Source organism: Labrus bergylta, chromosome 21 (assembly GCF_963930695.1).
Source record: "Labrus bergylta chromosome 21, fLabBer1.1, whole genome shotgun sequence".
In the NCBI taxonomy this organism is placed as follows: Eukaryota; Metazoa; Chordata; class Actinopteri; order Labriformes; family Labridae; genus Labrus; species Labrus bergylta.
The window spans coordinates 14,744,005-14,759,968 of NC_089215.1; the positions used below are offsets into that span (position 1 = coordinate 14,744,005).

Sequence of the window (15,964 nt, forward strand, 5' to 3'; positions counted from 1 at the left end):
CATCAATTCAACTTTCTGAAAGAGGTCCAATGAATTTAGCATTAGTCTGTCTATTAAAAGACAAAGAAAGCAGAAAAAAAGAAGTTGAATACAGCCCAATAAGACCAGGAGGGTTTTAGAAAAGGAGGAGGTTAAAAGACATTAAAATACAAATAAATACCGTCAAATGTGGAGCACAAGTCGCAAGATGCAGGTTTGTTAGAGTCAGAGACAGAAAAAATGTTAAACTGTCTTCCTGCGTGTCGATTTCTATCATGTTCAGCAAAGTCTTTAACTTTCAGTTTCTGTGCAGCTGTGTCGCTCTTTTAGTTCAGTTTGTTTTCACTTTGTGGAGTTTGCTCTCCTACTAGCTACAATACGGTAGTTGTGCAGTGAAAGTTTTGAAGTAGCCTATACATATATATATATATATATATACCACCGTTTTCCTTAAATTCATGATTATGACCTCATGAGGGATAACAAATGGTGAAAAGTCTCGCAGAAAGCCTGGTCTGTGTCGCTATGCGTGCAATACACAATGGGTGGAATTGAATTTTCAATTGCATCAGGTCGCCTGCAGTGTGTGATGGTGGCGGCTGCACTCGTGGTAATGGCCGCGGGTGCTTCAGCTTTTCATAATGGTATATTTGTCGCACCGGTTGATAAGACGCAGCACACATTTTTTTGAAGAATTGTGCATCTTATGTATACACCGGATGGTATAGATCACAGTGCTCTGTGTTTGATCACTTTTATAAATCTGTGTATACATCGGCAATTTGTCAAAAAATGTAATGTAGGTGTACCTTGAAGCCCCCCCCAAAAAAGAGCAAATAGCTTCTTTTTTGGACTATTGTGCAAAAATAATTAGCTAAGATTTTCTACATTCAACCACATACAGGATCCACAATTCATTGAAGATTCGTTGTGAAATGGATTTTAGTTTTTCAGTTAATGTGAATTTAGAACAATTCTCTTTCCTCATTGTTGCATATTTTTCACTTTAAAGCAGCAAATGAGGAAGCTTCACTTTGTCTCATGCACGTGACTATAACTGTGAATATAAAATTATGTGTGCAGAGTTTTTTAAATATATCCTCCTCAGTAATTGTCCTGCAGCTCCTTTAAAGTTGTCTCTGTTTCTCACAGAGATGTTGGGTACCGGTGTTCAGAACCAAATTCTCCTAAAAGGTCTCGTAATAATGATTTAAATTCTTGTCTCAGTATTCAAACCGGCGCTCTACATGCAGAGTTATACACAGAGACAATTTCCAAGCAAACATTTTGAATCAGATATCCAACATTTTTGGGAAAGCGCTCCCTCCCTCCATCCAGACAGACAATGTGTTCGACAGAGAGCCAGATAGTTTGAAATCCACTCTGCACAAGCGTGCGCCCGTGGGACTGCCTTCCCATTTATTCACTCTCCAGCCTGGGGAGGCTGGAGCAGGGAACGAGGAGGAGGGTGGAGGATGTGGGTGGTGGTGCACACTGTAATAATGACTGGATAAGCAGCCCCCTGGATTCCCTCTCTCTCCCCAGGGGGAACAAAGCGGCTACACGTTGGTGGAATTATCCGCAGCTAAACGCCGGCTTTTCTGCTCACGCCTGTGATTTATAACGACGCCCGCCGCCTCCGAAAGTGTTCAAGTTCATCTGAAAATGTCAGGAAAGAAAATTGTCTGGGGGAAGGCTTCATCATAATGACAGATGTTTATCCAACTCAGAGGGTTTTTGTTATTTTGGAATGGTAAATGAGAGTGTGAGGACGCATGCTTTAGTTATATTTAGAGAGGGTCAAATGCTGACGCAGTTCTACGAGAGATTAACGCTGAATGCCCCTCAAAGAGAGTCTGAGAATTTCTTATTCTGCATGATTAGGAGTGAAACGCAGAGAAACAAAGAACAAAGGCAGCTTCCCGCATCCTCTACTTGTCTGACTGCTTCACCTTGAGCTGTCTGCGGACTCGATCGATGAAGAACTTCCAGCAGTTCTCCCGTGTGTCCATCAGTCCCGAGCCTCGGACCTCTGGCCTCACGCCGCCGATGATGTTCTCAACCTCGTCATCGGGGAACAAGTCAGGGATCTCTCCTGGAAATAATGAAACCACACACATCACCTACCATGAGAAGAAAGCACATGACTGCAGGAAGAAGTTTTCTATTAGCTTAACTTGTGCAAGAACTCTCCAGCACCTTCTTATCAGTACAGGATCATACCTGACAGTGAGGCTCTTCTATCAGATGCAGGTGTGTTAATAGAGGTGGAAGCAGCACAAGTTCACACCGAGGGCTTATGCTAATGCAGACAGCTGCTGAAGTTACAGCCGAGCAAAGATGATGTATGTAGACATCTAAACAGCAGCACCTAGCCTGCTGAAGTTCAGATGTTTGTGCTTAGGCGCTCCGTTTTAAAACATTCTAATTTCTTAATTCCTGATATAATGCTCCACCACAGGGGCCGCGTCCTTAAAAATGCCCCCCGTTTTCTTCTTAGTTTAAGACCTGCTTTGGTTTGACCCACGAAATGACCTTAACTCTCAGAGTATAATTTGCTTTATTAAGAAGAGGGACGCCATTTGTCAGAGTTTGACTTGCAGATATATCTCTTAATTCAGCACATTTATTTGATTATCTTTAAAAATCTTTACGTGCTATTGTATAAACGTGGACACCCGTTTTTCCTTTCAACATGGGGTTTAAATTATGTCCAAAAAGTTAAGAAATCGCTCAGGTAGATTCTTCAGCTTGCAGCAGTGAAACAGGTTATAACGGCTGCAACATAATCCTTGAACAATCCAAGTGTGTGCACTATTCATTTTACTGTGTTGTAGCCTTTCAAAGCGGCGTATAACTCTGGATTTGACCCTCCATCTCTCACTTGTTGTTGCTCGTTGTCGTCGATGAGAAAAGCAGCAGAAATGGCAGCACAGTGATTTGTTGTTGCTGAAAGCAAAAGCATTCCCCTCTCTCTCTGTCTTACACAAACATGACACGCAGTAATTAGCGACGCCTGCTGTTACCCGATGCCAACAGATCGTTGACCAGAACGAGGAACTTCTCGTCTGCCACTTGGGCGTCAGTCATCAGGAACACGGTGCCAATATTCTTCACGCCAGCTTTGATGTAGAGGGACGCCAGGTCGGCCTGTGTGACAAGAAGAGAGAGTGGGAGAGAGAGAGAGAGAGAGAGAGAGAGAGAGAGTGGGCTGTGAGAGGGCTACAGAATTTTTTTTTGCAGAGATAATAAAGCCTGAATCATGTCAGGGTATTGTCTGCTGTCTTCTCACACTGTGGGTGTTTTATCTCTTTCACTGTAAGACTCGATTTTGAACCTCATCAGGAAGTTATAAACTTGATAAATCTGAATATTTGACATTCTGAGTTGTGCAGAGATACGTTTTTTATCCGTGTAATCCAGCTCAAACCTTCAGGTCGGCGATGCTGTAGCCTTTTCTCAAGGTGATTTGGAAAACCTCCAGATTGGAGATGAAGGCAGCCAGTCGGGTCAGACTCTGCTTGCCGCTGCCGCCCACTCCGACCAGCAGCGCGTTTCCCCGCGGAGACTCCAGGATCCTGTTAATACGGCAGCTACATGTGGAGGAGCAGACAGCCGGGGGAGGGAGAGGTGTGAGGGAGGAATGAGCGGAAGGGTTAGAGAAAAGGCAGGGGGGGGGGGGCAATCTGTGACTCATAAGACAAACACACTGGTATTTTCTGTCTCTTCTCTTTTATGCTGTTTCATTCAGCACAAACTGTGTTAACCCTTTCAGCTCTGCCTACATTCGTATGTTTACATATTGTGATGTCATTTCTAGAAGTATTTTCAAATCCTTCATGCCCTTAAAACCTGTACATAAAAAACTTTAAGGTTATGTAAACAATGAACCATAAGAACAATGAAAGCATAGAAATTATTATATGATTGTCTTTGCTTCATAAGAGCAGAAATCAAAGGATCCAAACAATTCTCTGTTTTTACACTGGGAGCAAATAGGTTGATATGAGCAGAGTGTAAAAGGTGTTTCATTCACAGTAGAAATACAGTGCGTATGTTTCATTATGCTAATTCAGAAACACTTCACCGTCGATTCCACAGCTTTATCAGGGCTCAGTGTTATTACTGGCCCGCCTGGATGCACGATTGAAAGACTCCAGGCTGGCTGATTGCACGTTTCACTATCCTGCTCAGGGAACAGTTAATATACTGCCTTGAAAATAAAAACCTTACGTTACAAACAACAGATATTTCCTCCTGTTTTTCCGCTGTTTTGTGTGAGATTCTTGTTATTTTCTTCTACAGCATCAATGTGTCATAAGCGCCTGTGTCCATGTGTCACAGTTGAAAGGCAGCCGCTGACAACAGCTTCACTGCCGTCACTTTCACCAGTGCGCTCGCTCACTACACTCTTTTCCCTCATGAACTAGAATGGATGGGCTTCTCATACTTTTATTACAGAGACAGGACAGTGGATAGAGTCAGAAATCAAGAAGAGAGAGGAGACACAGAGAGAGAGAGAGAGAGAGAGAGAGAGAGAGAGAGAGAGAGAGAGAGACAGAGTGAGAGAGAGTGAGTGGGAAGTGAGTCACTACAAAGGAACCACAGGTTGGATTCAAACCTGGGCTTTCCGCTATGAGGACTGTAGCCTCCATAATTGGGGTGTTTAATTTACCCCGGATGGTAAAATTACTAGTATGGCTGAAAATCAGCAGAAAATCACTCGAAGAGTTGAGGGAGAGAGTAACGGAGAGTATGAAAACAGAAAAGAGAGAATGTTCCAGCCTTACTGGCGAGGCCGCTGGAATGTGCCTGAACCAAGCAGCGACCTCTTCTGATGAAAAATGAATCAGATGCTGAAGTGCCAAATCCTGCAGTTCCACAAGTGTCCACTAGAGGCTGGCTGCAGAAGCACAGGAAGTCACATACACACCCATTCTAAAAGCCTGTTTTTACAGCAGAGATTAACATGTTTACAGCCTGGTTAAAAAAACCAAATAGGTCTGATTAGTTCATGTCTTGATCAGAATGTTTTGATGACTCATCAGTTTTGATTTGATGAAGGATAAGAGTTATTCACAATAAGGCGTGTAGCTGACCTGATTGACAGGTGGGCGCGGTGTAACGGTTTGTCAGGAGGTTTAAAACCCGCCTCAGCTCCAGCTCTCAGCCTGTCGTTAGGTTGAGACAGCATTTCCAGCATGGAGACCGCGATTGATTGATGACATCACTCAGGCTTCGTCTATTAATATTTAGTCTATGGCTGGAACATGATGCAGATAAACATTTAGTCTTTTGTAAAATCTGTCGATCAATGCTGTCATATGAGTTGAAAAGATAAGGGAGTTTTGATTGGGAATCAAAAGCATGTTCCTGAGCGAATGACTTCAACGGTGGGGACAGCGGTTTGACTTAGTGTCAACCCGTTTATGTGAAGGATCCCCGACTGTGATGATGATGATGATATGATTCAGCTCACTGTAAAAAATCCAAGAGATTATGTGCTGTTTGAAACTGGAAGGGAATAAGTGAAAACCAAAAAACCCTGCAGTGTGCAGGAATATGTGAATATTCTAAAGATGAACCTGAGTACAGCAGATTGTTGTTTTCCTTTCTGCAAGTGATCTCATGAAAACCACCAACCTTGTGTTTGAAAAGGTCAGGCCTTGTATCCATTATGTGCTCAGTGTTTTCTCTGATGTTTGCATGGAGCTGATTCATTGCTCAGGCGGAAACAGGTGCCCTTTGGTTTCCACTAGTTTTTGGGCGAAATGACAAAGTACTGAACAAAAGTTTTAATTTTCTGGGAAAAAAGAAGAGTCAGTGGGGGCTCCCAAAGCCTAGAGGTCAGTGTGCATGCCCCATGTATGGAGGCTATAGACCTCCAAGCGAACGGACTGGGTTTGAATTTAACCTGCGGCTCCTTCCATGCATGTCATCCCCCACTCACTCTCTCTCTGTGCCCGAATTCAGACTCGATGCACGATCCTATCTCTTAATAAAGGCATAAAAAAGCCCCAAAATCCATGATCTGGCACTACTACCACCCGACATCCCTGACTCTCAGCCACCACCATCGGACTTTGTTCAAATGACCTCAACACAGAATGAGTTTGAACACCTCAATTTTCCTTCTCCTGTCATTTTTTGTTGGTTTTTGGTGTGCATGCATTTATTGTACTTTAATTGTCCTCGTGACGTCTTTCGTGACGAAATTGAGGCCATGCCCTCAAAGATTTCTACAGATTAAATAAAGGTCGAATAAATGAATTAATTAAATGCTCTCCTTATGATTTTTCATTACTTGAACTTTTAACTGAACCAGTTCAGCACACTTAGATTTTTTTCAGCAGAAAATCTCGACTTTCTCAGTACCGGTACTTTTACCCATAAAACAACAGAAACAAAAAGCATCTGTGATGGATTCGCTCTATACAAACAGTTGATATCATATCTACATATGAATCATGAATCTATGAAAGTTACGTCAGTTCAAAACAAAAATGTGCAAGATAAAGAAAAATCTATAAAGATGCTCATACACCTTAGCGGGTGCTGGATCCAAAAACTACAAGGTATAGAGAAGCAAAAAAAAAAAAGTGCTCCCGTTAAAGGAGTGACATGTGGCGTTTCCGGCCAACATGCTCTTCCTCAGACTCAGGCTTTAACTGGAGCTCATTGGTGTGTGGATAAGTTTTTGCTTTTTTATACAGGATAAAGAAAAACACAATTACCCATCATTTCACCCTGACATATCAGCAGCTCTCGAGTGTTTGTAGATTTTCTTCTTAGCTAAGAACAAACCCCAGATAAGAAAACTTTGGTAAATGTTCGAATCTTCTTGAAGAAGTCTTTTTTTTTTGTTACAGAACAAAGATCTTCCAAAGATTAGTTGCTGAATGAGGCAAAAAAAGGATACACGACCTGACCTTTAAAAACCAGAGGCCTGTCGTTTTCTTCAGGATGCCTTCAATCTGGAAACCCATCGGCAATCATCGTCTGATAGACGATAAATGCCTATGGGTTCAGAAGCATATCTGTCAGTAATTCGGGTGACGCCAACAGTGAGTGTTAAACTTCCAGGCAAGGCTTCCTTTTTCCGTGTGGCGTTAACGGCTGCAGCGTCCTTTATCTCCTGGAGTTACGGACACTCATCTGTTGAGTCTCAGTTCAACAGTGGAATATGAGCGGCTACACAGCGGCTTCAATATGTTTTTGAATAACTGATTTTCTTGTCATCTATCTACAACTAACAGGAATTCAATCGGCTGAAATGTCATCATGGAGCGGCTGTGGCTCAGTCGATCGTCTCTCAACTGGAAGGTCGGGGGTTCGATCCCCAGCTCCTTCAGCTACATGTACGATGTATCCTCGGGTGAGACGCTTAACCCCAAGTTGCTTCTGTGGTGGCGTATGAATGTGTATGAATGGGATTAGTTACTTCTGATGGACTCTTTACATAGCAGCCTCTACCTATTACCATTTAGCATCATCAGGATGCAGATTTGTAAAAAGTCAAAAGGTATGTCACAAGAGGAGAGAAAAACAACTCTGCATTAAAAGGTCTGTCCTTGTATCCATTTCATGCTCATGGTTTTCCCAGACGTTTGTTAAATGGAGGTGACTTCTGATGCATTCCAGAAGGTCAGGGAATCTGAGCGCTGACTGGCTTTTGTGACACAGCGTCAAAACAGATTTGTGGCTCAACGTAAAATGTTTAACTGTGGTTTTATAGAGACAAATAGATCGTTAAAATTGTTGGGAGTTGGTATGTTAAAGGGCGGACAGGGGTTGGGAGAGAGAGAGAGAGTGCCTTCTCTCGAGGACTAAAGCCTCTGTACATGGGCTCTGCACTCTAACCTTTTGGCTACCGGCGCCCCGTTCTGCCTGTTTTTTTTACAGTCCACACTGACTTGTTTTCTGCATTCACCGAAGCCTGCTGATTGGTCAATACAGCTCTGACTCCAGAGAGATTGGATCACTTGCAAAACTGAAAATATCATCTGCTGTCCTCAGGTTTATCTTATATCTCAGGTTTAATATAGAAAAAAGGACGCACACATTCAAGCCTGTGTTCGCAAATCATCTTTTCTTATAAAAGAAACAAACCTGGCATATTTTCTTTTCTTTTCTAAAGACTCTACTGAAAGGCAAAATCACAAAAGCTGGAGAACTGTTACATAAAGCTGTGAGGCTGATCACAGACAAATGCCTCGTGGTGTGTTTAAAAGGCCGGGCTCTGTATATCTTAACAAACACTGCTCCAACAGGAGGAGAGAGAACATTCGTTTGGGAGAATTTTGGATGAAAACACATCTGGTGAACTACAGCCGCAGGATGATGTATGAGGGGGGCGACTATAAATAAACTACAGTGCCAATGTTCATGACGAGTGAGGAGCGTGTGAGCCAGTGAGAGCAGCGGCTTTCAGCATGTTTTTTTTTTTACCTCATAACACAAACTGCCTTTTTATTGTTCATTTGATCTAATTGAAGAGGAATTAAAAATGAAAAACTAGATAAAATAAGGTTAAAAAATGTCTCCATTTTCTGCTTTTTTCCCCTTCCTCTATGATTCATGCTTCGTTCAGATCAGCCTGTCTCTGCGTCTGACTGTCAATGAGATGGAAGTTTAAATCCTAAAGTACCTGAGAAGCTGATTTGACAGACAATAAAGGAGCTAACAGAAACGCATTTCTTTTCTTTAAAACCTCCCACTTGCAGTCTAGCCCAGGGGTTGTAAAACATGCACTCACATGTGAGCCATGGCGTCCTCAAACAGCACCAGGTTCAGCGTGGCGTTCACTTCATTGTAGCTGTCCAGAACCTCCAGCAGGGTTTTGTTCAGGCTGCTCCAGGAGTCCGCAGGCATGTACCTGGACTCCCCAAGCCCTCGGGCGAAGTGGCAGTACAGGTTCATCTCTCTGGTCTGATCAAGAGTCTCCTCCATGTCCTCGGGGGATTAAAAGCACAAATTAGAGCCTCCAAGAAAATGTTGTCTACTGGAGAATGTGAATCTGTTACAGACGGGTCTCAATTGGCTCAATGCTTTCTCTTATGCACCATTTTTAAATATTTTAATGAACATACAGAATAATACAGAGACAATACTTAGGATGATTTAGACTTTTTGTCAAGTAAAGATAACTCATTCTTTAATTTGCAGAAAGCCCCAGACTGACACCAGGGGTTTACACATTATGGCCCAACCAATGTGATATTTTTTGATACGATATCAATATTGGGGACAGAAGAAATCTGTTAGCGATATATCGGCCGATATCTTTCTTAAATCTATCTTCAATCTGTAGAGATCACTAGATATAGATATAAACATGTTTAGTGTTGGTCACTCAGCTGGAAAGTAACTGCTCATGTAAATGCATCACCACTCGACACTCTGCAGAGTGATGATGCTTGTTGTAATCCATATAGCGCCCTCTGCTGGTGACAGAGAACTGCTCGCGTAATACAACGAAACTCACATGAAATGATGTTTGACTGGGTGAATAAATTTAGTAATATCGGCGAATATCTGCGATAAAATTAGCCGATACAGATCACTGGGGGTTATGCTAATATCGGCCGATATTATCGGCTGGCTGATTAATCGGTTGGGCTCTAGTAGACACAAGTTTAAAGGAAGAATGTGCGACATGTTCCACATAAATATACCATAAATCCAGTGTATCCTGTGTAAATGTGTGTCTGAGTCATGACTGTCTACAATGAGTGAGAAGCTTGAGTCCCGCTGGCTGTGTTGTTGTCAAAGCTGTGTTTACATGGACAGGACGGCCGGCTCCTCCCCTTGTGTATAAAAGCTGTTTTAGCCAAGGACTAGAGAAGAAGAAGAACATACTCACTGATTATTTGGATGTCACGTAAGTGTCTTTAGATCACGGTCATTCTGTGTTAGTTTACATGCAATGTGAAGCTACAAGAGCGCTAAAGAGCGCTAACATTAGCATGCTAACACAACAATTCAGGACACAGGTGATTGCAGCGGTCAAAATTGTCCACTGCTTGACTTCTTCATGCAAATGCAAGGGGGGTTGGAGGTGTGTATCTGGAGGAGAGGCTTCATGGAGGAGGTGTGGCCAAACAGCAGTTTTCTTTGGTTTAATGCTGGTGCTCAACGGCGACATCTACTGGATCAAGAAGTCGCACATTCTTCCTTTAAAATGTTTTAAAGCGGCTCAAGTAACAACGAACAGCTTCTGCAAGAAGATGACTTACAATAATTACTGGCCTTTCTGTCAAACCTCCCAGATGTCTGCAGCTCATGCAGCACAGCATCACAGGAAAGGGGTCTGCACTAAATTATATCACAATGTTACAGAGTCTCTCATTTATTTAAGTTAGCCAGATGTGGATCTTTGTAGAGTTAAATCGATGTGAAACCTAAATAAAAAAAGATCTTCTTTTCATTATATCTTCAGAATTCTCTGTATGGGATGTTGGAGCCAAATTAATGATTAAAGGCAAAGGTGATTTCGCACTTAAATGAAGCAGAAATCAAGTATATCCTCTGAAAATAACTCTGTGAGTCATGACTGTCTACAGTGAGTGTGACACCCGAGTCCCACTGTCTGTGATGCTTTCCGAGTTTTCCGAGTCCAATCTTCAGTTTGTTTACATCGCCGGCATATAAAAGTTGTTTAATTGAGGGACTAGAGAAAAGAAGAATAACATACTGTACTCACTGCTTAACTGTGTTTCTAGATCTCTAGATCTGGCTTTTTTGTAATCTTTGTTCTTTGGTTTGTATCCACACATTTTTAAACTGCTTAGAAGTATTTGTAATGTAAAATGTGAAGGGGAAAATAAAGAAGACAAATTAAAAAAGTCAGTCTAAGCATTCGACAGAGAGGTATTCATAAGAATATCAAGGGAGCAAATGTGTTCTTTGAAAGTGATCTGTAATTCAGTGTTGTTTTCCCTGTAAAGGTTTGTGTACATATACCCCATATCTGTCAGGCAGTAGAGCACATGTTGCAGTGGTAAAATATGAGCCACACACTTTCCCCTGTCAGCACAACATAGGCGTTAAGCTTAAACAGTGTGGACAGGGACGCAGCTGAAAATCACAGCTGTGCAGAGGGTGACCCAGTTCATTTTCACCCTGGCAACGTTTGGGCTGCGAATATTTCACTGTGTGTCTCGGAGGGATGTTTGTTTTCTGCAAACTTCCACAGGCAAATAACTGCAGAAGGTGCTACGAATGAGGTTTTTCCTCTTAAATTTCCATCTGTATTATGCTCTGCTGCAGTTTTCGTTGTCGTAGTATCACTTCCTTACAGTGCAGCAGTCTCTAAAGACGTCCTTGTTTGCATGTAAAAATAGTAGAAAACATGCCGCATATTGCTCTGTGGCACTGGGGCAAATCGTCCTCAGTTTGCAGAATGTGATAACTCTGAATAAAATATATTATGGAGTTTTATTCTCCCTCTCCTCCTCTCTATGTGGGTGTGTGTACACATATACTTGTCAGGTTCTTCATTGTGCCATGACTAGTGTGCATGCGATAGAGCCGGAGAGGGTACTGAGGGGAGCAGTGGACAGAAAACCATTAAAATGTTTTCCAATTTGCCGGGCTGACAGCACAGACCCTGACAGCCAGACCCCACATACCACACTGATTAATATTCTCCCCGGCCCTCCCCTGGCCCTCCGCCCTCTCCGGCTCCCCCACCATCCCTTTTTCTCCTCGCTGTGTTGGCCACTGATGTCCAGGTCCAGACACAGAGCAGGCAGCCTAATGATTTCCCCCTCCTCCTCCTGTCTTCCACCGCTGAACTTTGTAAAACTCTCACCTCGTAGAACTTTTTCACTGTGTCCGCCTGCAGCTTATCAAAGACCTGGAAGTCCTGCTCCTCCACCAGCTTGTCTCTGTAGACCCGGCTGGACTCGTGCAGGTAGATTTTCAGCAGGTCCGTAGGGGCTTTGAGACACTCGGCGGTACAGAAGAGAACGCCCTGGGCAGAGAGGGGGGAGAGGAAGGCTTAGAACTACTCCAGAGCTTGATTTGGCCTATTCACAGCACAACAAGGAGGGAAGCACAGCACAGTCACTGCGGGTAAATCAATGGATATTGAGAGGGGAAGCTGCTAGTAGGTGTGCCACAGAAACTCAGAAATAATGGCAGTGCCTTTCTTTCATCTCACTGTCTCAGAAGTGCTGCTGCATGGGGAGATAAGTTCTGTGGGTGGATGTTAGAGGGAAGAAAATTATGAAAGAATGAAGGAATGAGTCTGTGTGTGACTGAAATGCTTTCTGAGAATGAAACGACACTCTGACCAGGCCCAGAAGCCTTTTGTTTTACCACTGTATTCAAGAGTCATCATTTTGAGTTCAGATTGTAAACGGCCATAAATTAAACAATCACCTTGTAGTCGTATGGAACTGCAAACCAGCCAACGCACATTTTCTGTCCAGGTGTTTACCGACAGAAAGTTTGTTTACTGAAAATATATAAATATATTTTACACATAAAAAATATTTTTCATACATCACCTAAAATATTTCCAACAGTTATCAAAGCCAGAGAAATCCATAACTTTCTAGTAGTAAGGGGACGTGTCTCATAGTGGCGGCCAACATAACACATGTTTATTGTTGCCATGGAAACCACGTATGTTACGTCAAAGGCCGCTGCATAAGGAAGCGTGAGCTGCTGCTGAAAGCTGCTGTACTGTTGCTGTATTTGTTGCTGTGATAAAGAACGTCATGTAAATTATACTCGGATACATTAGCTCGTCTGTAAACATATTCTCTTCCTCAGGACGGTTTCGCCCAGTCGTCTTGACTATGGTCAACTTGAATTTTTTTTTCATCAGGGGTGGGGGATGTAGCAGCGAGAATCACTCCCATGATTCCCCCTCCAGTCTCAATGTGACATTTTGTTATTGTTTTGATTGAGAGCCCCCTGGTGGTGGAATTTACACACTGTGGGTTAAACAGGAGATGTCACACCACAGATATTCTGAAGGAGGAGTAATTTAGATCCTGATTCTGCTGATGACGACTTGCGTTCACATGAAAAAGACAGATTTCATGGACTTACATGACATCATTATAACACTGAAGTTGACCTTTTACTTCAGTTGTTAAAAATTTCTGCAAAACTGGTGTCATAATAAGCTTATGAATTCTCGAATAATTGCCGATTTATTTTTTTAGAGACATCACAGTGACCTTTTAGCCAGAATTAATAATTCCCTCCAGTTTAAGTGAAAGGTTTGTGCTAAGTATGAAGTAACTAATTCCTGTCATTAGTCATTCTTGAGATAAGGTTTTCACAGGAATGTGACCGTCAGATAAGACGAATGGACACACAGGAAACCAGAAAATGTAACACCTCTAGCCACTGGTTAAGATTGTTTTGTTTGTAAGGCATTCATATTTTTTTAAATGGAGTAAAAGAGCTCTACCAATTGCAGGTAAAGCACAAAGCAAAGTGGTGGATTTTAAAGATGTGGAAAAAAAAGCTGTGGGACTTCATAGCATTCACTGCAGAGCAAGCTACTGGGGTTAAATTATGTTGTTGGTGGCTATAATTTACGGTAATCCATCTAAATGTCTAAATCTGAGAGCTATTCAAAAAAGGGGCGGCTGTGGCTCAGTTGGAAGGTCAGGGCTTTGATCCCCAGCTCCAGCAGCCACATGTCTGATGTGTCCTTGAGCAAGTAAATTAACCCCCAGTTGCTCCCGCTGCTTTGTCAGCGGCGTGTGAATGTGTATAGATGAGTTAATACTGATGGACTCTTTACTCAGCAGCCTCTACCATCAGTGTGTGAATGTGTAGGTGTGACCTGCGGTGTCAAAGAGCTTTGAGTAGTCAGAAGACTAGAAAATAAATATACAAGCCAGGGCTCTACATTATAACTGGCCCGCTGGCCCGGATGAATGATTGATAGATTCTGGGCCAGCTGACTGCACGTTGAGCTGACCCGCTCGGGCCAGTTAAAATACTGCCTGAATAAAAAATAGACATTAACACGTTCTCAATTTCACAGCGCTATACTGTCAAGCGCTCGTGCGTGCGCGTGTGTCATAGTTAAAAGGCAGCCGACAGCTTCACTGCTGTCACTCCCGCGAAAGTGCACGCTATACTCAAATTGTACACTCGCACACAGATTTTATAGTGCAGGTTTTCTCTGATAAAAAACACGTTTGGTAAAACGGTTTTAAAACCATCAGATCCCGGCAAAAGCCGGGCTTAAATCAGCATTCAAAGGAAAAAAATCTCGAGAGTGACAGCAGGGCATGACGAAAACAGAACGGAGAAAAGTTTCAGTCACAGTGACAGACAGCTGGAGGAGCTGGAACACGCTGCAGCTAAATTTCCCCTTAAAGTTAAAGACTAGAGCCTGGTAAAGATAAAAGTTATTCACAAAGCATCTTAGCCCTTAAGAGAGCTCCTAAAGTAAAGATCTAAGGATGAAGAGTTTCTCACAGAGAAGAAAGAAGGAGAGAAAGGTGATCATAACAATTCCAGCTCTATCACAGCCTCATATTAATATCAGATTAAGTAGACTCTTACAGTTACCAGCATGGTACATAAACATGAGCACATAAATATTAGAAAAATACACAATATTTTTATAACTGGAGCTCAAGTAATTAAATAAGTAATTTACTTTTGCATCAGAATGGTTTAAGAGTAGCCTAAATTGGTGACTGTTATTCTTCGAATTGAAAGTAACGTCCCTGGGCCAGCGGTTACAATGGTCGGGCCAGTGAGCTTTGAAAACCAGTGGCCTGGAGGGCTTAATATCAACCTCTGCAAGCTCAAGTCCATTTACTATTTCCATTTTCTTAGTTGTATATATTTCCAGTAAAACTGTTTTTTGTTTACTTTCTGGTGAAACGAAATCCGTATTCACAGGTCAAAGACTTTGCTACATGTCAACAGGTCTGTGCAGGATTGTATCCAACCCATCCTTTAGTTGTAAATTTATAAAAGAATACTTGAAGTAAACTTAATGTTTGTGTCAAGAGATCGTCAAAGTCAAACAGCTTTGTTGTTAGTATGGCTGAAAGTGCAAATCTCTCTGTTATTCTTTTTAACTTTTATTCAAAGAACAGCCAAATTGGGGGGCCGGTTAGTCTAGCTGTTATGTCTTGCGCCCCATGTACAGAGGCCAAAGTCCTCGTCGCAGCGGCCGTGGGTTTGAATCCGACCTCGGCCCTTTGCTGCATGTCATCCCCTCTCTCTCTCCTCCCCACGCTGTCCTATCTAATATAAGCAAAAAGGCCAGAAAATATCCTTCAAAAAAACAGAAAGCAGCCAAATGAATGAAGAAAATAATAACAATGAGCAGTTAAGTGTTTTGTGAATGATTGATGATTAATGCGTCTCTGGAGGACGCCTGTGTGAGGTGTTGGCTTCCCCACAGGGCCATTCAGGAAGCAGTCAGCCAGCATACGGCTCAATCTCAGCGCCTCACAGAACAGGTGCTGTAGAGGATGAGGACGGGGACGAAGAGGCGCCCGGGCGCTGTTTGTTCCCCTCTGCGCACTGTTACCCAGGAGGCGAAGCAGAGGCAAACAGATGCTGAGTGTTTCCAGCCCCAGAACTTATTCCAATAAACAGAATCATCTCCAGGGGTAAAGCCAGCTGAATCTGATCCGCCTTCATATCCGAGACTTCTGAATGTGACAATTGGCTGCTAAATCCTCTGTGTAATGCTGCAGATGGGAAGTGTGCCCGTGTGTGCGTGTTTATCTGTGTGTGTGTGTGTGTGTGTGTGTGTGTGTGTGTGTGTGTGTGTGTGTGTGCAGAAGATTTCAACTGAGCCACAATTATCAACGCTGCTCTAAATCTAAGATTAATTCCTCAAGTATGTGTGAATGATCTCATCCTTTGACTTGTGATCTTTTCATTTTCTCTTTTTACAAGATAGGACTTTCTGCAAATCTGGTTTCAATGTGAAAGATGTTTCAAAGTCTGTATCAACAATCGTGTGTCCCTGTCGGCTCCTCTG

General features: G+C 42.6%; 1 protein-coding gene across 1 annotated transcript in view; it reads right to left on the reverse strand.

Annotated features, from left to right (window-relative positions):
• Window positions 1–15,964, reverse strand: part of dnah9 (dynein, axonemal, heavy chain 9) — a 178,718-nt gene that overhangs the window by 76,578 nt on the left and 86,176 nt on the right. Inside the window, exons 48-52 of the mRNA XM_065950002.1 lie at window positions 11,792–11,953; window positions 8,735–8,931; window positions 3,410–3,572; window positions 3,006–3,129; window positions 1,932–2,074 (exon numbers count right to left, since the gene is read on the reverse strand). Coding sequence (XP_065806074.1) covers window positions 1,932–2,074; window positions 3,006–3,129; window positions 3,410–3,572; window positions 8,735–8,931; window positions 11,792–11,953 — 789 coding nt within the window. The remainder of the gene's footprint in view (window positions 1–1,931; window positions 2,075–3,005; window positions 3,130–3,409; window positions 3,573–8,734; window positions 8,932–11,791; window positions 11,954–15,964) is intronic.